Source organism: Planococcus citri, chromosome 1, assembly GCF_950023065.1.
Source record: "Planococcus citri chromosome 1, ihPlaCitr1.1, whole genome shotgun sequence".
Lineage (NCBI taxonomy): Eukaryota > Metazoa > Arthropoda > Insecta > Hemiptera > Pseudococcidae > Planococcus > Planococcus citri.
In genome coordinates, this window is record NC_088677.1 from 67,723,527 (window position 1) to 67,749,038 (window position 25,512).

At 33.9% G+C, this 25,512-nt stretch overlaps 6 protein-coding genes across 7 annotated transcripts; all 6 read right to left on the reverse strand.

The window, feature by feature from the left end:
- Positions 1–3,183: 3,183 nt before the first annotated feature.
- On the reverse strand, positions 3,184–6,620 carry LOC135833486 (speckle-type POZ protein B-like). Its single transcript, XM_065347348.1, has 3 exons — positions 6,501–6,620; positions 4,632–4,957; positions 3,184–4,555 (listed from the first exon to the last, which is right to left on the reverse strand). Exon 3 carries the CDS (start codon positions 4,533–4,535, stop codon positions 3,414–3,416), a length of 1,122 nt encoding a protein of 373 aa, XP_065203420.1. The 5' UTR covers positions 4,536–4,555; positions 4,632–4,957; positions 6,501–6,620; the 3' UTR covers positions 3,184–3,413.
- Positions 6,621–6,814: 194 nt separating this feature from the next.
- Positions 6,815–8,681, reverse strand: LOC135842518 (speckle-type POZ protein B-like). The gene is made up of 2 exons (XM_065360018.1): positions 8,481–8,681; positions 6,815–8,239 (listed from the first exon to the last, which is right to left on the reverse strand). The coding sequence occupies exon 2, from the start codon at positions 8,217–8,219 to the stop codon at positions 7,101–7,103; it is 1,119 nt and encodes a 372-aa protein (XP_065216090.1). The 5' UTR covers positions 8,220–8,239; positions 8,481–8,681; the 3' UTR covers positions 6,815–7,100.
- A 942-nt stretch (positions 8,682–9,623) lies between these two features.
- On the reverse strand, positions 9,624–12,241 carry LOC135833487 (speckle-type POZ protein-like). The gene is made up of 2 exons (XM_065347349.1): positions 11,537–12,241; positions 9,624–11,428 (listed from the first exon to the last, which is right to left on the reverse strand). The coding sequence occupies exon 2, from the start codon at positions 11,274–11,276 to the stop codon at positions 9,999–10,001; it is 1,278 nt and encodes a 425-aa protein (XP_065203421.1). The 5' UTR covers positions 11,277–11,428; positions 11,537–12,241; the 3' UTR covers positions 9,624–9,998.
- Positions 12,242–13,828: 1,587 nt separating this feature from the next.
- On the reverse strand, positions 13,829–16,350 carry LOC135833488 (speckle-type POZ protein-like). Of its 2 annotated transcripts, none has more exons than XM_065347351.1 (2): positions 15,859–16,350; positions 13,829–15,745 (listed from the first exon to the last, which is right to left on the reverse strand). In XM_065347351.1, exon 2 carries the CDS (start codon positions 15,622–15,624, stop codon positions 14,374–14,376), a length of 1,251 nt encoding a protein of 416 aa, XP_065203423.1. In that variant the 5' UTR covers positions 15,625–15,745; positions 15,859–16,350; the 3' UTR covers positions 13,829–14,373. The 2 variants fall into 2 exon arrangements, with proteins under 2 accessions (XP_065203423.1, XP_065203422.1); XM_065347350.1 differs by having other exon boundaries at positions 15,839–16,350.
- Positions 16,351–16,485: 135 nt separating this feature from the next.
- On the reverse strand, positions 16,486–17,778 carry LOC135833491 (small ribosomal subunit protein uS13-like). Its single transcript, XM_065347353.1, has 5 exons — positions 17,619–17,778; positions 17,368–17,553; positions 16,960–17,061; positions 16,783–16,874; positions 16,486–16,643 (listed from the first exon to the last, which is right to left on the reverse strand). The coding sequence occupies exons 1-5, from the start codon at positions 17,619–17,621 to the stop codon at positions 16,568–16,570; spliced, it is 459 nt and encodes a 152-aa protein (XP_065203425.1). The 5' UTR covers positions 17,622–17,778; the 3' UTR covers positions 16,486–16,567.
- Positions 17,779–18,083: 305 nt separating this feature from the next.
- On the reverse strand, positions 18,084–21,015 carry scramb1 (scramblase 1). Its single transcript, XM_065347352.1, has 8 exons — positions 20,819–21,015; positions 20,579–20,647; positions 20,331–20,501; positions 20,137–20,247; positions 19,645–19,862; positions 19,389–19,553; positions 19,144–19,305; positions 18,084–19,041 (listed from the first exon to the last, which is right to left on the reverse strand). The coding sequence occupies exons 2-8, from the start codon at positions 20,625–20,627 to the stop codon at positions 18,982–18,984; spliced, it is 936 nt and encodes a 311-aa protein (XP_065203424.1). The 5' UTR covers positions 20,628–20,647; positions 20,819–21,015; the 3' UTR covers positions 18,084–18,981.
- Positions 21,016–25,512: the final 4,497 nt, after the last annotated feature.

A 25,512-nucleotide genomic window follows, 5' to 3' on the forward strand; every position in this document is an offset into this window, starting at 1 on the left:
ATCGAAAACGAAAAAAAAGATGAAGGTGGTTAATGTCTCATTTTAAAGAGCATTAAATTTTGCACATTTCCCTCACTGACATTACCCCTCTAGGGTGCTTCGTTTTTGAGCTATTTTAAATTCAAATTTTGAATTTCAGTTATACAATTTTGAATTAAATTATCTCGAAAACTAAAAACGCTAGATGGGTAATGTAAACGAGGGAAATGTTCAAAATTCGATGCTCTTTGAAATGGTGTAACCTGTTATCAGATCAAAATTGATCATCTGCGTCAAATTTACTGTTTAGTTCAAAAATACACAAAAAATTACTATAAAATACGTGAAAATCAAAAAAAAATATCTAGCCCGTTCTATGGCACCTAGAAAGCTAATTTTTTTTTTAATCAACGCCTCAACTTCTCTAGAATATGAAAAAAATTATCAGACCAACCAATTTTTAAGTTAAAGGGCCCAAATTTCGAGTTTAAATGGGTCTATTCAGCGTTTGAATGAGATGCATGGATGTGCGGTGAGACGGGGTAGCAGGTAGCTAAAATCCTGTTTGCAATAGTAGAGCGGCGACATCGAGTCAGTGTTTTGTCAATGTTACCCCGCACCAACTCACCCTTAAACCAGTCCATCCTATTCATTCCATAACTCAGGTATCACCAAACACACCAAACACAGAAAAAACGTCTTTTGTTGAGAGATTGTCGGTTTTACACAACAATCAACATCCCAAGTTGAAAGTATTTTTTCTTTTTCATAAAAAAATCTATGAATAGATGGCAACTATAAAATACTTAAGTATAGATAGTGCAAAATGATTACACATTTCAGAGAATTGTGAGGTGTTAACGTCATCAAGTGAAGTTATCTATCAATCCATCTATCTACCTCATCTATGTACAATTGTACATATCTATCTCTATCAAATAAAGCGCCTCTCCCAAAAAATACTCAAAAAATACATGGAAAAATACCAAAAAAATACCCGAAAAAATGCAACCTAGAGAGCTAATTTTTTTCATTTGACACGTTAACTTAATAATTAGGTATCTAGAATATACCTAGAAAAAATATACAGCTCAAAAAATTTTGAAATTAAAGGACCGGTCCAAATCTTGAGTTTAAAAATGAGCTGTTCTTGCCATTTTTTCGATCATGCTCCAATGTATAGATTTACCAAAAACCAAAAAAGCAATAAAGATGGGTAATGTCTCTTTTTAGAGAGTATTAAATTTTTGAACATTTCTCGCTCTTACATTAAGTTACCCTCTAGGGTTCTTAGTCCTTGAGCTATTTTGAATACAAATTTTGAATTTCGGTTACAAAATTTTGAATTAAATTAATCTCAAAAACTAACAATGCTAAATGGGTTATGTAAGCGAGACAAATGTTCAAAGTTTCATACTCTTTGAATGAGGAAGGGTACAATAGAGGGGGGTTTGGGGGCGCAGCCCCCAAGAGCGAGTTCCGAGGGCGAAGCCCGAGGAACGAGTAACGGGGGTTGGGCCGCGAAGCGGCCAGGGGGCCGTAGGTCCCCTAGTAATAAAATACTTATACTGAAACTGATTAACCGAATGGCAATGGCGAATGCAACGTGACTTCTACTGATTACAATACTGCTCGATTTACTGGACAGGATGCTGAATGGTTGGTGCTGATAATATCAATATGCGACATACGAAAACTATATAAGTCTAGGAGTATACAGGGTGTCCGGGGAGCGGTGGTACGACTAGGAAAAAGGTCTCGAGTCCCCTCAATTTGCAAGTTAGGCAACCAAAAAGTCATGTAGGTAATTTTATTTATTTTTCAAAATACTATACCAACCCACCCTACATGTACATGGTCAAAATTGGATATTGGCTCTTGGATTTTGAAAACGTATTTTTCTCGTGCAATTTTGAAGATAGGCTACACCTTTACATAACCATCTTTCTTAGTCGTACCCGCCTACCCGGTTGTATCCAAATCTGAAATTTGTAAACTCGCTGGATGCTTCAAAAAAGTTGATTTGTGAGTTTTTTCGTGTCAAGCTCAAGTGATCGTTTTCTGCTGAAACTCACAAATTGGTCAAAAATTCACTTTTGAACTCACCCTTCTAAAATTTCACGGTAACCACCTAGAACAACTCAGAGAGTGCTCAACGAGCACTGACCAAAGTTGTAGGTGCTCAAGTTCATTTTTGGCCTTTCCAGAGCGATTTTAAACTTCGTCTGGAAAAAAATTTAAGAATCACAGGAGGTTCCAGAGTGCCTCAAAACTATAAGTAAGTTGTAGTTTGTTGTGTATGATTCGTATTTGGTAAAAAATTTATATTTCAAAAAAAAGTTTTAAAATCTTTTATTTTTTTTAATTTTTAAAAATTCACCAAAAATCCAAAAATTGAGCTTCGTTTAAATTAGAAAATGTGAGTTCAAAAAGTTCCCCTATAGCACCTACCTACTAATAAACATGAACTAAAAAAAAACTCAAAATGTTTTTATGAATAACACAAAGCTAAAGCCATTTCATTCTGAGCATCTACGTAAGATAATTTAGCGAACTTTTCAGCAGGGCCTATTTTAAGGATTTTTTGGAGCAGCTACACAACACAAACTGAAATTTTTTGGGATTCATCTTATAGGATACCCCCTCCCCCTCCACAAAAAAAGAGAAAAAATTCTTGCAAATTTTTCATATTTTTAAAACCCAATTTCTTACATCGAAAATAATGTGGTTTTATTCTGAGAAATTATCAATTTTTCAAAGCTTTTGTCCTAGCTTTGCTCGGACAGATTTTGATTCTGCTTCGCAAAAATCAACTTCAGAAATTTACTTAATAAACCTAACCAAATCAATATAAGGTTGATACCGGTGCAAAAAAGTGCGAAATAACGAAGAAAAGGGCGAAATTTCATTCAAAAATACAAAAAAGTACAAAATTTTGGCGTTGGAACTTTTATGCATATGAAAATTATTATTTGGTACCTCACAAATTGTGAGTTTTCTATGTAAATTTTTCGACCTCGTTTCGCTTTGGCAAAACCGAAAATTTTCCAAAAATTATGTGATGTCCGATGTCCTCTTTTTAAATTCCATTTTTACAGACCAAAATTGCGATAAATTTTTTTAACAATTTTACAAAGATAAAAAAAAAGTGGTTGAATTCATAATAAGTTATTATTCAAAAATATAAATGAAAGAGTGAAAGAGAACCGTCACAAATCGATTTTAATGCTGAAAAAGAGCAAACTTAGTAGCTAACATTAAAAACTGCATGTTACCAATAAAGCAAATACCCAACTCTTAAATTATAAACTACGAATAAAAATACTCATTAGTCATAAGATTCAGCAAATGAAGGAAAACGATAAATACTTTCACGAAAGATGTCCCGTAAAAATGAAAATACTAGAAGAAACAGAATAGGTACAGGAAGTTTTTCACTTATGAAGAAGTACAATAAGCATTTCCGCCATCAAATCAGGATGAAACGAAGTAAGAACTTTCCAAATTTCAGAGTCCTTCACATTCGCCGAATGCCCATGCAACTTGATAAATTCTAGAGCTTCCGTCTTCAACCAAACTGCATCATGAATATGAGCCAGGATCAAAATCTTGATCGCGTTGTCTTTAGATAACTGCTTCGCCAACGTTTCTTCACACAAGTCCATTAGTTCTTTCAAATCGTACTTATTCGCTGCAGGCAGTATTTCGTAAACCAATTTCTTAAAATTTTTCACCTTTCCACAATAAATATAACGTAATATCTCTTCGAAAACGTCTTGACCGATGTCTGAAATCTTAACAACGTTTGTCGCATTCTCTCGCATATCATTTCGGAACATGGCATCGAACACTGGACTACGAGCAGCTAAAATACCCTTATAAACGTGGTATTCTCGATCTTTAACTTGTATGGTTACGTCACTGAAATTTTTATCGGCGAATAAACGTTCCAAGTCGTTAGAGAGACTGAAATTAAGAATTTCACGCGATTTATTTTCTTTTTCAGTCATTACACAATAAAAGATTTTGCAAAAAATCTTCAGTTCATCTTTTACAGCCCAGTTTGCAGCATGAATTCTTTTAACGTATTCACGAAAACCAACGTACGTCTTCCACTGTACATTACCGTTATTTTTGATTTCGAATTTCCTCTTCTTTGTGCCAAATTTACTGCTGGACTTTAGAACAGAAAATTCTACTTCCCCTAATACAGCATCGCAGTCACGGAGAGAATCATTAACATGAACACACAAAAAAAGTGACAGGAATTCAGCGCACTCGGTGTTGTTGCTGTCCTTGTAGTTTTTCAATTCCAAGTAATATTCGAAATCTCCATCGACAGAAGACTGCATTACAGATTCCTTATGTACATTCGCATATGCCGTATCCACAACGTCGTAAGTTCTGATACACCACGTGAAATCGCATCCTTTCATGTTATGGTACTCGTTGCATTGATCCTCAGCAGGACGAGAGCTTTTACTATCACTGGTGTTATCTGCCATTGGTATTATCTGAGAGCTACGTCTTGTTCCTGTTCTATTCGTTTTAGGCATTTCAAAACTGAATCGATGAACTGAAAGCAGAACCGCACAAAACTGTTGTAAGAGAATAACATACGTTATCAATTGCCTATATATATATACGCTTACCTTTGAATTTGAACGAGATCGGAAAGTATAAGTATAATAATTACTTCATTTTCTAATAAAATATATTACTGAAACTGATTAACCGAATGGCGAATACATTGCAACGTGACTTCTACTGATTACAGTGATTACAGCTCGATTTACGCCTTAGATTTATTTCTGGAGAGTTTCTGGAGAGTTACTGGAGAGGAGAGGATACTGCAGATGGTGCTGATAACACTGTGCATATGCATATAGCTGATGATTCATCCAGCCTGCTCCTAGGAGTGTACTAGGTGTCCGGGGAGTGGTGGTAACTTTAGATTTGGCTAGATAACGGGATACGCCTGGAAAAAAGGTTATGTGAACAGTGAAGGTGCGTCTTATCTTCAAAATTCAAGGAGGAAAATACGTTTTCAAAATCCAATGTAGGTATTTTGAAAAGAAATCACTCTCCTGTAAAATTACACTTTTTTGAGATGTAATGTAACCTTATTACTCCGAAGGGCGAAGGTGCGATAAGGTCTCAAAGTCTCAAACTCTGATATCAAACATTTCAACTGCTCAAATTGGTTTTTGATTTTTGGCGAATTTTAGAAAATTCTTTTATTCTTTAAGCCTACCAAAGTTTACTCGTTGTATACCATCTTTGAAAATTTTATTTTTTCACTTTCCTGGAATTTACAAATCGGTCAAAAATCTACAATTCAACTCTTACTCTTAAAATTTCACGATAGGTATAAAACGATTGACAGGGTGCTCAATACGCACCGACCAAAGAAAGATATAGGTGCTCAAGTTCATTTTTGACACCTGCAAAACGATTTGAAGTTACTGGGGAAATTTGTAAATTTGCTGAATGCTCCAAAAAAGTCGATTTGCGAGTTTTTTCGTGTCGAGTGATCATTTTGGATTGGTATACACACAGCCGATTTCTTGTCGAAAAAACTTTTCATGCCTTCTTTGAAAATTTGACTTTTAAAATTAATTTTCAATTTTTCAGTTTTTCTGATGAAACTTACAAATTGGTCAAAGATCCACTTTTGAACTCACCCTTCTAAAATGTCGTGTAACCAACTGAACGACTGAAAGAGTGCTCAACAAGCACCGACCAAAGTTGTAAGTGCTCAAGTTCATTTTTGGCCTTTCCAGAGCGATTTGAAACTTCTGGAAAAAATTAAAGAATCGCAGGAGGTTCCAGATTGGCTCAAAACTATAAGTAAGTTGTAGTTTGTTGTGTATGATTCGTATTGGTTCACTTTACTCAAAAAATTTACATTTCATGAAAAAGTTTTGAAATCTTTTATTTTTTTAAATTTTCAAAAATTTACCAAAAATCCAAATTTGAACTTTCGCATCTGAAATGTTAGCTGCGAGGGTTTTAAGGCATCTTCTTCCGATCTAGCTCGGTTTCGTTTAAATCGGAAAATGTGAGTTCAAAAAGTTCCCCTATGACACTTACTACCTACTTACTACAACACTCAAAATGTTTTTTTGAATGACACAAAACTCGTACTTAGCCATTATTCTGAGCATTTAAGATAATTTTAGCGAACAGATGTGATTTTATTTTTAACGTGAAGTTGTTGAAAAAAATGAATTATTCTATGTGACTTTTTCTGATTTTCCAAGATGCTTTAACAAAGTTGAACTAGACGTTCGTAACATCTAAAAAGTAGCCTACAAATAACACTTTCATTTGCACCAAATTTAAATGTTACCCAGAGCATTTCAAAATAAAAACCGATGTTATTTGCCCACTTACTAATAAAAATAAAAAAAATACACACCTATACCAAAAATGAAAATCAACTCATGAAAATGTTATTAAATTCAAAATTGAATCGTGTTGTACAAATTCTGATTTTTTTTTTTTTTTTAATTACTTACCTATAAAACAAAAGTTTTTTTGCTAGTTGAAAGTTGAATGTTTAAAATCACGTTCAAAATTTAAAACATGTGATCACAAAAACTCAATTTTTTATTGCAAACTTGATTTTACTTTTTTCCCACGTACTTACACATGATGGTTAAAAAATATGATTATAGGTAAAGGTATGTACGTATGTACTTGCAAGTTGCAACACATGTCCCATAATCGAAATGTGATAAATTTTATCAACAATTTTACCAAGATAAAAAAAATGTGGTGGTATTACGAGAAATTGAATTCATGATATTATGCAAAAATATAAATGAAAGAGAACCGTCACCAATCGATTTTAATGCTGCAAAAGAGCAAACTTAGTTTCTAAATTCTAACGCTAAAAAATTGTAGGTACATGATAATCAGTATACTTAAGCAAACTCTTAAATTATAAACTACGAATAAAAATACTCTTAACATTCAGCAAATGAGGGAAAACGATAAATGCGTTCACGAAAGATGTACCTACCGTAAAAATTAAATAAAAAAGTAAAACTAGAAGAAAGAATTCTTGAAACAGATTAACAGAATACCTATTACCTATACTTATGGGAAGTTTTTCGTCACATACTCGTATTAAGAAGTACAGTAAGCATCTCCGCCATCAAATCAGGATGAAACGAAGTAAGATCGTTCCAAATTTCAGAGCTCTTCACATCCGCCCAATTTGCATGCAATTTAATAAATTCAAGAGCTTCGGTTTTCAACCAAACTGCATGATGAGTATGAGCCAGTATCAAAATCTTGATCGCGTTATCCTTAGATAATTGCTCCGCTAATGTTTCTTCACACAAGATCATTAGTTGTTTCAAGTCGTACTTTTTCGCTGCAGGCAGTATTTCGCAAACCAATTTCTCCAAATTTTTCACCTTTCCACAATAAATATAATGTAATATCTCTTCGAAAACGTCTTGACCAATGTCTGAAATCTTAACAACGTTGGTCACATTCTCTTGCATATCGTTTCGGAACATGGCATCAAACACTGGACTACGAGCAGCTAAAATACCCTTATAAACGTGATATTCTCGATCTTTAACTTGTATGGTCACGTCACTGAAATTTTTATCAGCGAATAAACGTTCCAAGTCATAAGAGAGACTCGAATCAAGAATTTCACGCGATTTATTTTCTTTTTCAATCCTTATGCAATAGGAAATTTGGCAAAAAATTGCCAGCCTATCACGAACAACCCAGTTTGCTGCATGAGTTCTCTTAATATATTCGTGAAAACCTACATAATTCCACAACTGCATGTTACCGTTATTTCTGATTTCGAATTTTCTCTTCTTCGAGCCAAATTTACCGTTGGACTTCAAAACGGAAAATTCCACTTCCCCTAACACAGCATCGCAGTCGTGACGAGAATCTCCAACACGGAAACACAAAAAAATTGACAGGAATTTAGCGCTCTCGGGGTTGTTTCCGTTCTTGCAATATGTTAATTTTATGCGATATATGAAATCTTCATCGACAGAAGAACACAATGGAGATTCGCTTTGTACAAATGCCAAATCCAGAAACTCACGACTGTCAATAAGCCACGTGAAATCGCACTTCTTCAGTTTACGGTACTGGTTGTGATGATTCTCTGCAGAATAATAAGAGGTTTTGCTATCACTGGTGTTATCTGTCAATATTACTTGAGCCTGAGAGCTAGCTGAAGCCTTTTTAGTAGACATTTCAAAATTGAATCGCTAAACTGAAATCAGAACCGCAAAAAAATCAATAGGTATCCATTAAAACGTGACTGTATCCAAGTATAAGTATTGGTAAACTCTATTTCATTTCTTATAGGTAGGTAGTAGGTACTAAGTACTTGAGATGCATTTTAAAAGTTTATCGTATCATAAGATGGTTGATCATTGAAAATACATACTTTATATAAATAATATACTGTACCTATAGGTGCACTAGGAGGTATCAATTATATGTACGCTTACCTTTGAATTTGAACGAGATCCCAAAGTATATAATTTCTTAACTTTTTGAAAAATTGAAACTAATTAACAGAATACAGCGTAACTTTTACTGATTACAACTCGATTTATCGGGTAACCTACTGCTGAATGGTTCTGCATAGTGCATACTGCAGTGCATACCGTCACTGTGCGCTCCACGAGAACTAGCTGGTGATTCACCTGTTCCTGGAAGAGTACCATAAGCAGGTTTAGACAAGCATACAGGCACTCAGGCGGTACCTATGCTTCAACTGGTATATACAAATCGATAAGTACTTCAAAAGCTGGGTTTTGAAGATCTGAGTTACGCATGAGTGAGAACCGAGAAGATTGTAAAGGACACTTAGGACAAGTGACGGGGGCCCAAAGGCCTAGCAGGGAACAAGGAACATATTGAAACTTACTTCATAGTTCATTTCAGTTTTCTATGTAGATCAAATTAATAGGTAATTTTTTTTTTGCTCCAAAATTTATCTGATTTAATTTTCAAAAATTCATCAAAAATCGAAATAAAATGCACTTCAACACTTGAAATTGTGACTGTATAGTACGTATGATGTATTTCTTCATGCTGTTTAGTCAGTTGGGTGGGATACTACCGTATTACACATACCTACTTACACCTCTCTCGTGAAGAAAAAAAAATATTTGTACCTACATTTCAACTCTTTCCACATTCCATACGAAACATTTTCTCCAAGATAAATCTGTGTTTACTCGTCACTTTTCAACTCCCCCCCCCCCACCTCTACAATGTTCATTTAAAAATAAAAAATATTATCAGTATTTTAGCTACTGGACTCGTCTACGTTAGCTCTTCTGTGCGCACCAAAACAAATAGAAAAACTGGCTACTTGGTCAGGATTATGTTTTGGACTTTTTGGTGTTAGTTTTAGATATTGAGCTTTTCGAGTTTCAGGTTGAAGACTCGAAATGAAGGGAACCTCTCGCTAAAGAACTGAATTTTTCTTAGAAATAAACGAAATCAAAAAGCAATGATTTCTGCTGAAATGAAATTACAATACAATAGGAAAAAATACAAAATCTATAAATGGATTTCTTTATATCCATGTAGGTATTTCTGCTCACCAAACACAAATTGCAATTGTAAGGAAAAAATCTGAATCACAAGAAATTGGATTTATTAAAAAATTAATAATTCAATAAACACAGTCGAACGCTAAATCCTAAATATTGGATGAAAGAAAACAAATAACATTACCTTAAAAAATATCAATAATGCATATAAAAATTTTTTTTAAAAAACCAACAGTCAATCTCAAAATACGAGAAAATCTTCAATTTACTTCATTTTGATAAAAAAAATGGGGAAAAAATTAATGTAATAAAGATAATCGAAGTCGACAATTAATGAAAATTGATTGAAAAAAAAATATATGATTATCAAAATGTAAATCACTTTTAAAAATAGCATCTTAAGATAAGTACGTAAATCTTTAAAAATCACAAATGCATTACCTACTAAAAGTCTGAAAGTCTTTATCTGTCAAGAAGAACAGCGAGCATCTCCGCCATCAAATCAGCATGAAATGAAATTAAAACATTCCAAATTTCTGAATTTTTGACTTCGGAATAACGCGTATTTTCTTTTATAAATTCGAGAGCTTTCTTCTTTAAAAAATCCACGTGATGAGTATGAGCCAGTATTAGAATCTTTATGGCAGTATCTTTGGATAACTGCTCACACAATTCCGCTCCGCAAATATCCTTTAGTCCTTTCAAATCATACTTATCCGCTGCGGGTATTAATTCGTAAGCTAACTTTAGATTTTTCACCTTTCCGCTGTAAATATAGAGTAACATATCTTCAAAAACTTCCTGACTGATGTCTGCTATATTGACAACATTTGTCGCATTCTCTTGCATATCGTTTCGGAACATAGCATCAAAAACAGGACTTCGGGCAGCTAAAACACCTTTGTAAACTGGGTAATCTTTATCTTTAATCTTGATGGTTGCGTCACTGTAATATTCCTCAGTGAGTAAACGTTCGTAGTCGTCGAAGAGACGATAATCGGAAGAGCAACGTGATCTGTTGGCGAAAGTTGCGTAAAAGACACAACATGCAATTGTAACTTTATTTTCAATTACGCAATTGTCTATGTCTAGTAAGTCTGTTTTTGTGAAATCCCGAAACTCTACGGTACACAGTCCTGATTTCTCACTTAAGTTGGCGTTGTCGATGTTGAATTTTTTTTTCTTTACTATAGGTGCGGTTGTGGTAGAGTGTTGGGGGGACACGACGGAAAATTCCACATCTCCCAATATACCATCGTATTTTCCAATATTGCATATGATATGCAATTTTATTATAAGGGATTTGTCACCGGCTGTGAAGGTTGTTGTATTGGGTAGCATAAAGTATAACTGAGTGGTCTTACATTCTACACGACATTTGAAATCTTCTTCAACCGATGAAAATAATGGAGATTCAACTTTTGCTGGCACTGCTCCGCTAGGGGTAGGGCTAGACCAGAAATTATCAACAGTCCACGAAAAATTGAACTTCTTCAAATGAAAACTCTTACCACAATCATCTTGAGTAAGAACAATGGTATCCATACTTGTTTTGTCGAATGATTTTGTTAGCGTCGCCACTTGAGAGTGTTGAAGCACAGGCTGGGCAGACACTGTTTGTATCATCCTAATCCCATTCTGCTGTGACACCCTTATCATCTGCTGTGGCAAACTTATCTGCTGTGGCACAATCACCTGGCCCACCTGGGCCCGCTGGCGCTGCTGTTGTTGCTGTCGCATATTAATACTTGACCGCTCGACTTTGGCCTTTGCAAACCTTGATCTACAGACTTCGATACTTTGCAGATCTCCTTATTTTGGAACCCGATAATATACTGTTTGTGAGCTGATTAGATAGTTTGCATTCGACGTTTGAAAATCAAATAGCTAAGCTGAAAACAGAATAGTAAAACGAAAATTACCACACGAACTGATTACTGCAGTGTATCAATAAGACAGTTATCAACTACTCAGCCTTCAAGTAAATAAATGCACATTACCAGTATTTTTCATTGCGTAGATTTCATTTAAACACTGTTCGAAATTTGCTTCGATCTTTCCCCTATTCATTCTTCGGTTCAAGAGTATTGGCAAATTTATTACACTTGTCCCAAATTCTTCTGATTTCAAAAGAAATTTGGCCAGAAACTAGACTAGAAACTCGTAAAAATTTTTTTGATGATGATAAGAGTTCCGTTCGGCGTTCACATTATCAGTGATTCAGTGACGAAAGCGAAGGGAGCGGGATGCGGGAAGGAGACGACGATGACGTCACACATAGCCTTTTTCATCAGTTTCACTGTAACCCGGGTATGTCAAACTCCCATTTTGTTCCTCACGAAAAAAAATTGTTATTTTTCGATTCAAGGTTTTTATGACGGAATTTCTGGCATAGAATGAAAATAATCATGAATTAGAGCACATGCTGTGAATTTCACACTATTTCAAACTATTTTTAACCCTAAAATGAAGTGCTGAAAAATGGCTGAAATTCAAAACAAACAAATGTATTTCAATTGATACATGTAGCATACCATTGGAAAGCTCGTTCAATTCTCTTTCAAAGATGTTATTATGAAAAAGTTGTAAAAGTGCACGGTTTTGAAGATATACGCGGTTAAAGTTTGCCGAATTCCCATATACTGCAATGCTAAGTTTGTCAAACCAGGAACAAAATGGCCGTCTGACATACCTGGGTTACAGTTCCCTAGTTTCACTTGCATATTAACAAACCCCACCCCGTTAGACTGCATCTCGTGAACGAACGTTGATTTGATTCAGATTCTAAAAGTAAACAAACTGATAAACACTTGGGACTTGTAAAATGAATTATGAAAATAATATTTCTATCATTTCTGCATTTTTCTGCTCTAATAAATTATTATAGAAATGAATAAAAAATTAATTAATTTAGACATTTTCTAAAATGTACTGCACAGTGAACATATGTATATTTGTAGCTACATCATACCTACGGCATTCTTATGGAATACTGAAGTTACTTCGAAGTTCAAAACAAGAATGTTCCTCAATGCAAACATTTTCAATTCAGTCTTCTGTTACTTACTGTCATGATTCTTGCTTTCTCAATTCATTTTTGATTTTTGAAAGATTGCAATACATACATAGTGAATTTAAAAATGCTTACATTGAGAGGAACATACATAAGTACGTAGTAGTTAGTACGTACTTTGAAGCACTTCCCACTTCGGTATTATTTCAATAAGAATGCCATATAGTAAGATACAGCTACAAATATACGTAATACAAATACAACTAACTGTTCACTATTCATTTCAGAAAGGTATAAGGTAACGACATTTTTCTACGACTGTTTAGAGTGTTTACTAATCCAACGAAAGAAAACAATGAAATTTTAATTTCCTAAAAACCGGGATCAAAATGATCATTGATCAATTTATGTATTTATATCACTGTTTTCCTCATTGAAAATTGAAATAATCAATGTCGAGATGAGAAACTAGTATTTGTATTGTAGATTTGCAGAGTTTTCTACTCTGATGTTGATGTTGTTGAATGGAGAATGCAAATTGGCAAGTCAAAGACGTCAAAGTGGTTGATAAGAATGTTTTTGAAAAAAGAACGAATTTGAACATGGTTTCAAGAAATGTGCAGTCTAACGGGGTGGGGTTTGTTAATATGCGTTTCGCATTTCACAAAAATAACAAAATGGTAGGTCTAGGTCATTGATATAAATAGGTTATCTATGGTGAAAAATCAATGGTCTACATAGGTACTCAACTCAAAACCAGCTCAAAACTTCAAAAGTCAAATCAAAACCAAATTCATTTTTTATGTTTTTTTCCGTCATATTTTATTCAAAGTTTAACCTTTTCCCATCACGATCAATTCACCAGACTGCTCAGATAATAAAAATTAGAAGTATCAAATGATATGAAAAAAAAAGAGAAGAATGGTGGAACCATGTCTTGTTGAGAAATAAACTCTGACCTGAGAAGATATAATTATGTCGAGTTCTCAAGTAGAAAACGATTACAAAAACCACTTCCTTATGAATTTTAAATCCATTTTCAAAAAGGGTGAAGACTCGAAATGAAGGGAACCTATCGCTAAAGAACTGAATTTTTGAGAAAACGAAATCAAAAAGCAACGATTCCTGCTGTAATGAAATTGAAATTTCATGGCATACTCAAGTACCAACTCACCGCCTATACTAGTCTTATTCTATCAACAATCATTATTTTTCATCTTCACTCACTTCAGTGTATGAGTCGATGAAAATTTTTAAAACAGGAAAAAAATACAAAATCTATGAATGAATTTCTTTATATTTTTGCACATCACAAGTTCAGAACACAATTGTAAGGGAAAAATCTGAATCACGAGAAATTGGATTCATTAAAAAAAAAAATTAATAAAATAAACACAATCGTACACTAATTTCAAATATTGGATAAAAGAAAACAATAAATAATAATACAATTTTTTTAAAAAGTTGATGATTACTTTCTCCGCAGCATCTGCACAAAAAACGCGACTGCTACGAATAGAAGTACTCACTTGCGGATACATCTCAAAAAAATATCAATACTATAATACATAATAATACGAGTAAAAATTAAAAAAACTCGCAGCCAATCTCAAGATACAAGACAATCTTAAATTTATTTAATTTTGGTAAAATAATGAAAAAAATAATGCAATAAAGATGATCCAAGTCAATAATTATGAAAATTGATTGAAAACAAAATGATTATAAAAATGTAAGTTCATTTTTAACAATAGCATATTCTCATTGACGTTATACCTCTGTGAATATTTAAATATCACAAATCACAATACCTACTAAAAGTAGTTATCTGTCCATAAAAACAGCGAGCATCTCCGCCATCAGATCAGCATGAAATGTAATTAAAACATTCCAAATTTCTGAATTTTTAACTTCGGAATAACGGGCATTTACTTTTATAAATTCGAGAGCTTTCTTTTTTAAAATATCCACGTGATGAGTATGAGCCAGTATTAACATCTTTATGGCAGTATCTTTGGATAACTGCTCGCACAATATCGCTCCACAAATATCCTTTAGTCCTTTTAAATCGTACTTATCCGCAACGAGTATTAATTCGTAAGCTAAGTTTGGATTTTTTATCTTTCCGCTGTAAATATAGAGTAGCATATCTTCAAAAACTTCCTGGCTGATGTCTGTTATATTTACAACATTCGTCGCATTCTCTTGCATATCGTTTCGGAACATAGCATTAAAAACAGGACTTCGGGCAGCTAAAATACCTTTGTAAACCGGATAATCTTTATCTTTAATCTTGATGGTTGCGTCATTGAAATATTCCTCAGTGAGTAAACGTTCGTAGTCGTCGAAGAGACGATTATCGGAAGAGCAACGTGATCTGTTAGCGAAAGTTGCATAAAAGACGCAACATTCAATTGTAAATTTATTTTCAATAACGTAATTGTCAAGTAAGTCTGTTTTTATGAAATCCTCAAAATCTACAGTACACAGTCCCGATTCCTCACTCAAGTTGGCGTTGTCGATGTTAAATTTTTTCTTCTGTACTGTAGGTGTGGTTGTGGTAGAGTGTTGGGGGGACACAACAGAAAATTCCACATCTCCCAATATACCATCGTATTTTCCAGCATTGCACGTGATATGCAAATTTATTGAAAGGTATTGTAGAAGACCGAGTCTCTGAATGGTCAAACATTCTATACGACACTTGAAATCTTCATCAACCGATGAAAATGATGGGGATTCAGCTATTGCTGGCGCTGCGCTGCTAGAGGTAGGGCTAGACCAGAATTTATCAACAGCCCACGAAAAATTGAACTTTTTCAAATGAAAACTTTTACCACAATCATTTTGAGTGAGAACAATAGTATCCATACTCGTGTTGTCGTGTGTTTGTGGTGGTTGCTGCTGTTGATACGCTTGCAGTTGTTGCTGACGCGCTTGCTGCTGCTGATGAAGTATTGCTAGTAACCTTCCCCGATGTTCTAAGCTTCCCCGATTGGGTCGATCCGGCACCTGTGCCACCCTTATGACCTGCGCCTGCTGCAGCCCTTGCTGCTGCTGTTGTTGTTGTTGCATATTAATATTTGACCGCTCGACTTCGGCGTTCGCAGACCTCCTTATTCTGGAACCGGATAATATACTGTTTGTGAGCTGATTAGATAGTTTACACTCGTCGTTTGAAAATCAAATTGCTAAGCTGAAAACAGAATAGTAAGACGAAAATTACCACACGAACTGATTATTACAGTGTATCAATTAATTCGTCTTCAAGTAAATAAATGCACATTACCAGTCTTTTTCATAACGTACCTAGACTTCATTTAAACACTGTTCGAAATTTGCTTCGATCTCAAAATCAAATAGAGTCTGCTCAGAAACTAGAAACTTATTTTTGTAAAAATTTTTGTTGATGATGATAAGAGTATCAGTGATTCTATTCTAGCGATGGTGAAGGGAGCGGGGAAGAGACGACGATGACGTCACACATAGCGTCTTTCATTGCTTTCATTCAGTTTCAGTTCAGTCAAAAATCACAAAACATGGTACTGAACAGTCAAAACCAAATTTAGTTAATTTTTTATGTTGCTTTCCGTAAAATTTCATTTCAAGTTCAACCTTTTTCCATCACAATCAATTCAGCAGACCGCTCAGATAATAAAAATTAGAAGTATCAATTATCAAATGATACGAATAAAAAGAGAAGAGAAGAAAAGAATGACGGAAGATGGAACCATGACTCCTGTTGAGAAAGAAACTCTGACCTGAGAAGATATGTTGAGTTCTCAAGTGGAAAGCGATCACTAAAACCACTACGAATTTTAAATCCATTTTCAAAAGTAGGCCTGTAGACATACCGTATTTCATTCATTTCTGAAGCGTGTACTAGTCATTGAAAAAACGAAACGATAACGTGAAATAAATAATTCGACGAAGACATGTTATTAAAAGATCATCTCTATTCAAATAGTACAACAAGTGGCGAATATAAAATAATACATGGAAATTCCAAGTTTACGAATTACTTCTTCTTTGATACACCTACTGTTCTACCACGACGTCCGGTAGTTTTAGTGTGTTGACCACGTACTCTCAAACTGCAAACAAACACACAATATCATTACTTTTCAGATATTGCAAAGGGTAAATACAGGTACGCATAAAAAACCAAGTGTATTTTTTTTAAAATAGAAAAAAAAACGAACTTGACACATCGTCTATTCGTCAGTAACTTACCCCCAATAATGACGAAGACCTCTGTGAGCCTTAATTTTCTTCAGTCGTTCTAAATCTTCACGAAGTTTACTATCTAAATTAGAAGACGCCAACTACGGAAAATCAAAGTGATTAAAATTCCTCGAAATTAATATAATAAATTATAATATTACCTTATAGTACGAAAACAATACATACTTGAGAGTATTTTCCATCGACGATATCCTTCTGTCTATTTAAAAACCAATCGGGAATCTTATACTGACGAGGGTTCGTCATAATAGTAATGATTTTCTCGACCTGACCATAAAACAATAATCAATAACGGATTAGCATCTCATTTTGAAAATGCAGACAGTTAATCATCAATATGTAATTAACCATGTAGAATAAAACGTTCGAGTGTTTCGCTTACGTGAGCAGAAACACATTGACCGTCTTATACCATTAATGTAGCACAAACTACCAATCGAAAACATTATGAAAAAATGAGACGACCGTTGATTGTGCATGACTTGCAGCTGAATTCCTTCGATTATCCGAAAGAACTCACAACACTCAAATAAGTTATATGAAGAAATTACTAAGATGGTGCCCAAAATTTACCTCTTCATCGGTGCATTCGCCGGCTCTCTTGTCTAAATCAACATCAGCTTTCTTCAATACAATATTGGAAAAACGTCTACCGATACCTTTGATTGCAGTCAATGCAAACATGATCTTAATTTTACCGTCTATGTTCGTATTCATGATACGAAGGATGTGTTGAAATTTTTCAGGTATTATTAACGACTGAAACAAAAAAACATGTTAGCAAACTACATCAGATTGTTATGAAATTACTTGAAGAAACTCACCATGTTTGCGAATTATAATTAATTATTTAATTCGACAAAATTTCAACCGACTCCGGTTCCACGCCGAAAAATGTAAAGAGAGAAGAAGAGAAAACGTGAAAACGTGTGAACTTTCTTATCAGAGATAGATTTTATTTTGTCAGCTTGCAGGTGGATGAGGTGCGATTAAGAAATACTGAGAAATACGAGGTAATTACCGCGATGTGTTCGGTGGATTTTTTTGTTTTTTATTTTATTTAAAATTTAACTATAAATTTTTGATTTGAATGAATTTTTAAATTTTTTTTTAAAAAAATGAGTTTTAAATTTATTTTATACTTGGCGTTGAATCATATATTTGTGTGTCAACACTCAGAGAAATAGGTCATTGATTTTTTTGAAGAATCAATGATTTGCGTTCATCAGCTCAGTATCATCAGGTTCATCTTCATCATTCATAAATCATCAGTAGCCAAAGAGAAATCATTCGAGTTAAAAACATTTCTTTATCAGATTCATAAAAAGCATACAGTTCATATAAGTAATATAATATGCAATAATAAAACTGATTAAACGTTGTAAAATATTTAAAAAAATACAAATGCCATTCTGTAGATAGATAATTAAATTTCATAACTAAATGCACAAAAAAATGCCAACGTCTTTTACCAAAACAATTGGTAACGTACGGAAGAAAAGAAGAATTAGAGGTATTTCGATATTATTAAACAAATTATAATTTTGGAATTTTCGATTACATAGGAAAAGAGCTCGTCAGAGTGGAAAACATGGAAAGAACACTGGTAAACTGGAACTGAAACATGAAACAATTCACTCTGATACTCGAACAAAAATATTACAGAAATAATACAAAAATAACATTCAACATTTTATAGCGATCTTGGAGCAGCTAGCATTGTCTATTAGCTGACGTTAAAAAATATAAAAGAATTCAGGCACTTCGCTACGCGACTCCCCGTGATCAGTTGCAAATAGATTGGCCACCAACAGCTCGAAGATCGCTGAACCGGTATTTCAATAATAAGTAACATTAAAATTAACGTAATTAAAATCTTCTTCTTTAGTGTTAAACAATGAGTAAAATATAAGATACACGAACGTATTAAAAAAATAATAATAAAACAATAATAAAACAAATTTTAAAAACTCAAACGACATGACACAGTATCATAAGTGTGTACTTAAACTCTGCTTAATATTTAAGTACGTACGTATAAATTTCGATCAAAATTTAACCAAAAAAGTAACAATCATGCAAAAAGTAAAAAAAAAACTTGTGCCAACAATATCAAACTTTGGGAAAAACAATAAGTTGTACTTAAATGAAAAAAACAAATTGCAGACAGCATGAGTAAGGTAGATATTAGCAAAGACCAATTCCGTCGTGTTCCTCGTTGGCTGTTTTTTCAAAGTACATGAAATCCTATACAAGGAAAAGAAGAAAATCAATGGTTAAAATTCGGCGTATTTTATACGTACACTTGTACTCTTCACCTTGTTACAGCGAGTGAAAATCAATACGTACTATTAAAAAGCAGGCGCCAATCATGACAGCTTTCATACGGACGTCTAAATCAAGTGGGAATGAAATACCAAAATAATCCGCATCCGTAAAAGCTTCCCGCATCAGACCACTCCATTGTTTTGAAATTCTACCGACAACAGCTGATTTGTCGAGCGATAAAACCTATAAAAATAGGATAGGGGTTTAATAAAAGTAAAAAAAAAACAAACTAATGGAGAACAAATTGTATGCAGATGAAAATATACTTTGAATTCAACATCGCCGCAGATACCGTATCGGCATATAGGTCCTTCGATTTTCAGCACAGTGCTACCGCTTTCGTTTTTAACGTCGAATTCTGGAGTACATATGCTCCAAGTCTGCTCGACCGAACCGACTAAATTACCGGGAGGTGAAAATACTTGCAATTTCTGTAAACAAAACCATAATTATTCGTTTTGAAATGCATTCGAAGTAAAACCAAGTGTTTTAGGGTTTTCTTAAGGAAGCTGGAATCGTTACCTGAAGACAACATGGGAACCAACACGAACTGCAGGCTAAATCACGACGGATATGGATGACTTCGTTCTTGTAATTATCCAATATCTTGATATCGAACGATCTCATCGCACCACAGCACAATCGAGTACAGCAGTCGTTATCTTCAACCGCGTAAAACACTTTCTGGCCTTGATTGTTCTTAATTGTATATTTATTATTGGTTTCAAATCCAATAAACGCTATAAAAATGACAACAACGAGGTTTAATAGCAGAAAATTTAAAACCCCATAAAATTCAAATTTAAAGTCATATCGTTGAAAAAAAAAACACCCGAAGCGGAACGAAACACATGAAAAAACGATAACAAATCGTTGACCCACATCGAAAGCAAACAGAAACACGCCGACTCTAGTACACGAATTTTTCAATTTAGGAAACACTTGAACAAACGATCCAATTGCATTTGCCTACAAATAACGAATATCACATCAAAACATTAACAGTTCAATTACCTTCTAAAAGCTCAACTTTCTGTTTAACCATTAACTGATCTATGGTCGTTAGATACTGAAGACCTGATGGCACATTAACTGGCACTTGGGCTGGTAACGCCATCCAACCGTCTGAAAATTCACAAAAAACCGATGTTAGAATAAAGATGACTTTTTTAACGCTGATAAAAAGCAATTTGAGATTCGATTCGTACCCGCAGGAGGACCATATTGCCCTTGGTGCGATGGAAGTGGCTGCTGAGTGACTACAGGTTGTTGCTGATGATGAGGAGCATAGCCGACAGCTGGAGGAGGGTATCCAGCTGGTTGAGGATACGGAGGCGGGTAGTAGTTTCCACCAGGCTGAGGCTGAGATTGAGGCTGACCTAAAATATCGATCAAATGATGATTTATTCGAGAAAATATGACGCTGATAACATTCTAAATAGGTATGAAAACGAACCATATGGAGCTGGCGGATAACCAGGTTGATTCGGCGGCGGATACGACATCTGGATTGCTTGTATTTCTCCTGCAAATGGTAAAATAAGTACGTAAGATAGCTACCTAGTACGTGGGTTATCGAGTACACTGACTACTGCCTATGAACCATATTATGCACGACGGTTTGATAATGTGACGTAACAATCTAAATTCTAAAGATGTAATTAGAGTTTGACCACACAGAGTATAGAGTACTTACTTTTAGACAGTCGACAATTCAGAAATAACTTCGATTATTTTTTTAACCTTGAAACAAAAATGCCAAAATGTTGGCCGAACGAAACACCGATGACAAAATCATACACAACCAAGCCCGGAATCGCATTCGCATAACACGAAGAAAAAAACCATGTACAGTACGTAAATTATTAGCGAAGATAAGTATAAAGTAGGAGTGGAAGTGAAATTGCCATGGTGTTTGTACGCATGCGTCAGAGCTTCCGTTCAAGGTTATTTTCGTTTTGATGATTTCGTATTGGTGGTTCGGTGTTTTATTTAAATATGTATTGGCAAGTCCGCTACCAAAGTACGCACTCTACAGATTTTGGTTGCAGGCTGTTAGTTATGGGATGATTTTACAATAAACATTAGGATAACAATGGGTTTATTGTAAAAGTTGGCATACATCTAGAGAACGGAGCCTCCTAGGACTAACTGATAACCTTAATCTGAAAGGGAATTTTATCTTCTACAATTTTGTTCCTTACCATTTTTTCACTGGGATACACCATTCGTCAGGAAAGTCAACTTTTATGTCAAAAAACATGAATTTCACAAAAAAAGAACAATGTTGAATTCATGCATTTTGACATCAATATTGAGTTTCTGGACAAACAGTACATCCTTCGATAAAAATAGTTATGAACAAAATTGTAGAGGCTGAAATTTTCTTTTAGTAGAGTGTAATTAACCTTCCCTAGGATGCTTGGTTCTTGAGATACACGCACGTAAACAGTTTTTCATTTTTTGGCATTTGTATGTTTTGGCATAAAAGTTGAATTTCTGAGGGAACAGTACATCCAAAGATGGAAAATGTTATGAACAAAATTGTAGAGGATTAAATTTACTTTCAGATCAATGTCATCAGTTTTTTTTGCTAAAGGCTCCGTTCTTGAGATATACGCGAATTTTGATAACATGAACTAAGTTTTGGACACCCTAGTACAGTATCATTTCTCATGAAGATGATTTTTGAGAATAATGTACACTTTGTGATATATGGCATCATATTCCTTTCACATTACAATCATCCACTTTCGTCAAAACAATAATATAATTTAATAATTAATTGAAAAAACATCTTAAATCTGTACACCACCATAATCAACAATGGTGTGTGATAACCTCGTATCCCATAATCAACATGTGACAGTAGCGCTCCTGGTGATAGCGGACTCGCCAAATTGGCGAGTCCGCTAACTGGCGCCAAAATTTGGTACAATTTTTATTTTCATTTCCGCATTTTCAAAGGCTCATCTTACGTTCGAATCGCCGCCGACCGTTTTAATATCTCGTATGAAAAATGAGGGTAATAAAAATACACGTAGAATTGGAAACCTCCCTTTGGTGTGCTTTTCCTTCGGTTTTTTATGTGATAAGGGATGGGGGAGGGTAGGAGGAAAGTGGATTCAAATTCAGAAATGAGAAACACATTGAATCACTGAATTATGTGAAGTGTTTCCAATTTCTTCATGGATTTTCAAATGAAATATCAAACGATCAATATTAAAATGATGAAAACATGTACTTATGTAGCACTTCGTAATTTTCAGATCAGAACTGAAAATGAGAATCTTGAAGGGTGAAAATGAATTGTTCTAGTGGAGTGAATCACTACGCTGATGTTTATTGTGAATCCAAGTACCTACTTATAATATTATTATCCAATTACACGAACAATGATTCACATTAAAGTAAATCGTCACTATAATTGTATAATAATAGCTGAGTAGCCTACGAAATTTATCATAATTTATTATTACGTAGGATCATCACGAATAGGTACCGAATTAAGGCTGCTGCTAGTGCTGCTTTAATGTAACTTCATACAACCAAAAGGAAAAACCTTCACGTCGATGTAATAAGTAAATTTAATTCGGAAAAATGCGCAGAAATTTTCATTAGCTTGTTGATATGTTTTATATAATCTTATCGGTTCTCTATTACTGATAAAAAACAATAAATTTATATCTCATGCAAACCCACTCTCGTGAAATAATTATTTAAAATAATCAAATTTTTACCAAACAGCATAATGTCCGCACAATTATGTCATAAGCGATATGAGGAATATTAAATCTACTTGATAAATCAAAAATAACAATTATGTAAATCTAAATGAAAATGATATAGGTAGGTATTTTTATTTACATCACAGTCATTTTCGTTCAAAGAGAAGAGAGATGTTCTTTTTAACATGGATTGTAGAGAAGAGGTTTTTAATTTAGATGCTTAGAATGATTTCTACTCATCGGATTATTCATTATTTAATTTGAAAATGATAAGATTTTTGACGAATTTTGGGATGGATTTCGTTACCTATACAAAGGAAACCTTTATAGTTAACAGATGAACTCCGAACGAGCTGCAATTTGGCTTACTGAAAGAGCATATTTTTACCTAGACCTGAGAAGTTTATAATATTCGATTTTCAGTGAATTTTTTAAAATAAGGAAAATATTATCCTATTGAAATATTTTAATTTTCTACAAAAAGAGTACTAACGTGAATATAAAAGTACCTATTAAACTTGGTTTATATTACTAAAGTGTTGAAAAGCGTTTTTATTTACAAATATTAAAATGTCAAATTTTAAAAAAAATCCAAAACCGTAAATTTTGTCTCAATTTTCTCATAAATTCTTTTACTTAATGAATATTGATCTACACCCACAATCATGACTGATTCAAAAGTACATTTTTACAGGATCAAAACATCCTTTTTGCCTCATTAAATCAAGACATCACTTTTTATTTTTTTTGTGAAGTCAACTGTCGAAGAAAAATAAGTGTAAATATACTCATGAATTTTGGAAAGTTGTTCTTAAATTGATGCAAAGGGTCGCTATAAAAACGAATATGGATTTGTAGGAATGGCTTTGAATTTTATTTGAGACATTTTAGAGAAATTTTGTTCAAAATAATGGATTTAAAAATCAGTTGGAGTCTCCATGGAGGCTCAAACTAGCGTTCAATCGAGTTAGAAGGTCAAAAATGGAATGCTACTTCATAAATATCAGTTTCATACCTCAACAACTAAAATTTTCAAGATTTTCCTAATTTAAAAAAAAAATAGAATTTTACCCCTGAAATTTGACATTATAATGCAGCTTCGTCACAACCTAACATTTTTGAAGTAATATAGGTACATATTCAAAAAAATTCTTGAAAATTGCTTTCAGATGCTCAACGATTTTCTCCAAGTCATTTTTTCAAGATTTTATACATCCATCAAAATTCCAAATTGATAAAGTAAAGTTGGGTTGTGAAAAATTGTTCGTCTTGATGATCTTGTTGAATTGAATTGCATGTATCGAGCAAATCCCTAGGCCTCCTCAATCCATTAAAATTAAATAGTGACACGAAAGTTGTCATTCAACTTCAAAATTTCTTCGGAAAATTTTTTTGTATTTTCAAAAATGCAAAAGAAATTTTAAAAAAATCAATGATGTTTGTATCAACAGTATTTTTTCAATGGTTCTTGACATTCATTATAGACTGGAAAAAATTCAGATACACCTTTTTTTGGGGAAGGGGGCAGTTTTCTGTCTGCCTAAGATTGAGAAAATGCTCTAGGGGGCCAACTTAGGGAGATTGGCGAAATTTTGATGAATTTTCTGCAAAAATAGACAATTTTGGATTTTTTTTTAAATTTGAGATTTTTTAACTTGTACTTACCTACTAATAATTCTACAAAGACTTGCAGGAAAAAAAATACATTTTTAAGTCCTCACCTTGGATTTGTGATTCACCTGACCTGATCGATTTGAAATGTTCAAATTATGATGGGATTAAATTTTCAGGTGTCGAAGTTCATTACAACGCTTTCTGGAACAATTTCAAATTGCTGGAGAAAAATCAAATTTCGCTGGAGGCTCCAGATCGGCTGGAAAATGGTGGCAACCGATTCAGTAGGGTGACTTTAGTATGTAAACCGAGTTTTAAATTTCTATCTTCATATTTGCTCTTTTTGTAGAAAATTAATAAATAAATCGGCTATTCCGTCATTTTAAAAGATTCTGATTCACCAGAAGCCAAAAAATCAACTTCGGTAGCTGAAAATTTGGTTCTGAGGTATGGGTGACATGCTCTTTCAGTGAATCAAATTTCTGCTCGATCGGTCTAGTTGACGAGCTGTAAAGGTTTTTTCCCTTGTATCTAAGTAAAGTAAAAGGTAAATAACCCAAAATCGTCTATTTTACTTTTTAGTTGAATTGGATGATTTATTTTATCTAATTATGATTAGAAAACACACGTGTTTGATCACTCGAGCGATTAGCGAGATAGATAGCGTTTTATTTACGTAATTGCCTGTAGGACACGAATACAATTCATTTTATAAATAGGTACTGATACACTTCAATGACGTAGATTGAGCTATAAATCACACACCAATGTAAACTCTCGATTATGAATCATCGACTAATCAACATTAATATCACGGTTATAGCCCTATGTACTTATACTTACTTACGCAGATTCAATTTTTCGAAATTTAGATTGGAAAGGAAGAAAGTTTACGTTGGTAGAGGAATAAGTGAAGGATTCATGGAATTAAATTAATGTCACCCAGAGGTAGGGGAAATATACCTACTTGGAAGGCGAGAACTTCGTGACTACATCCGTCGTAACGTCAAAAAAGCTGATAATACTCGAGTATTTATGTTAATTGATA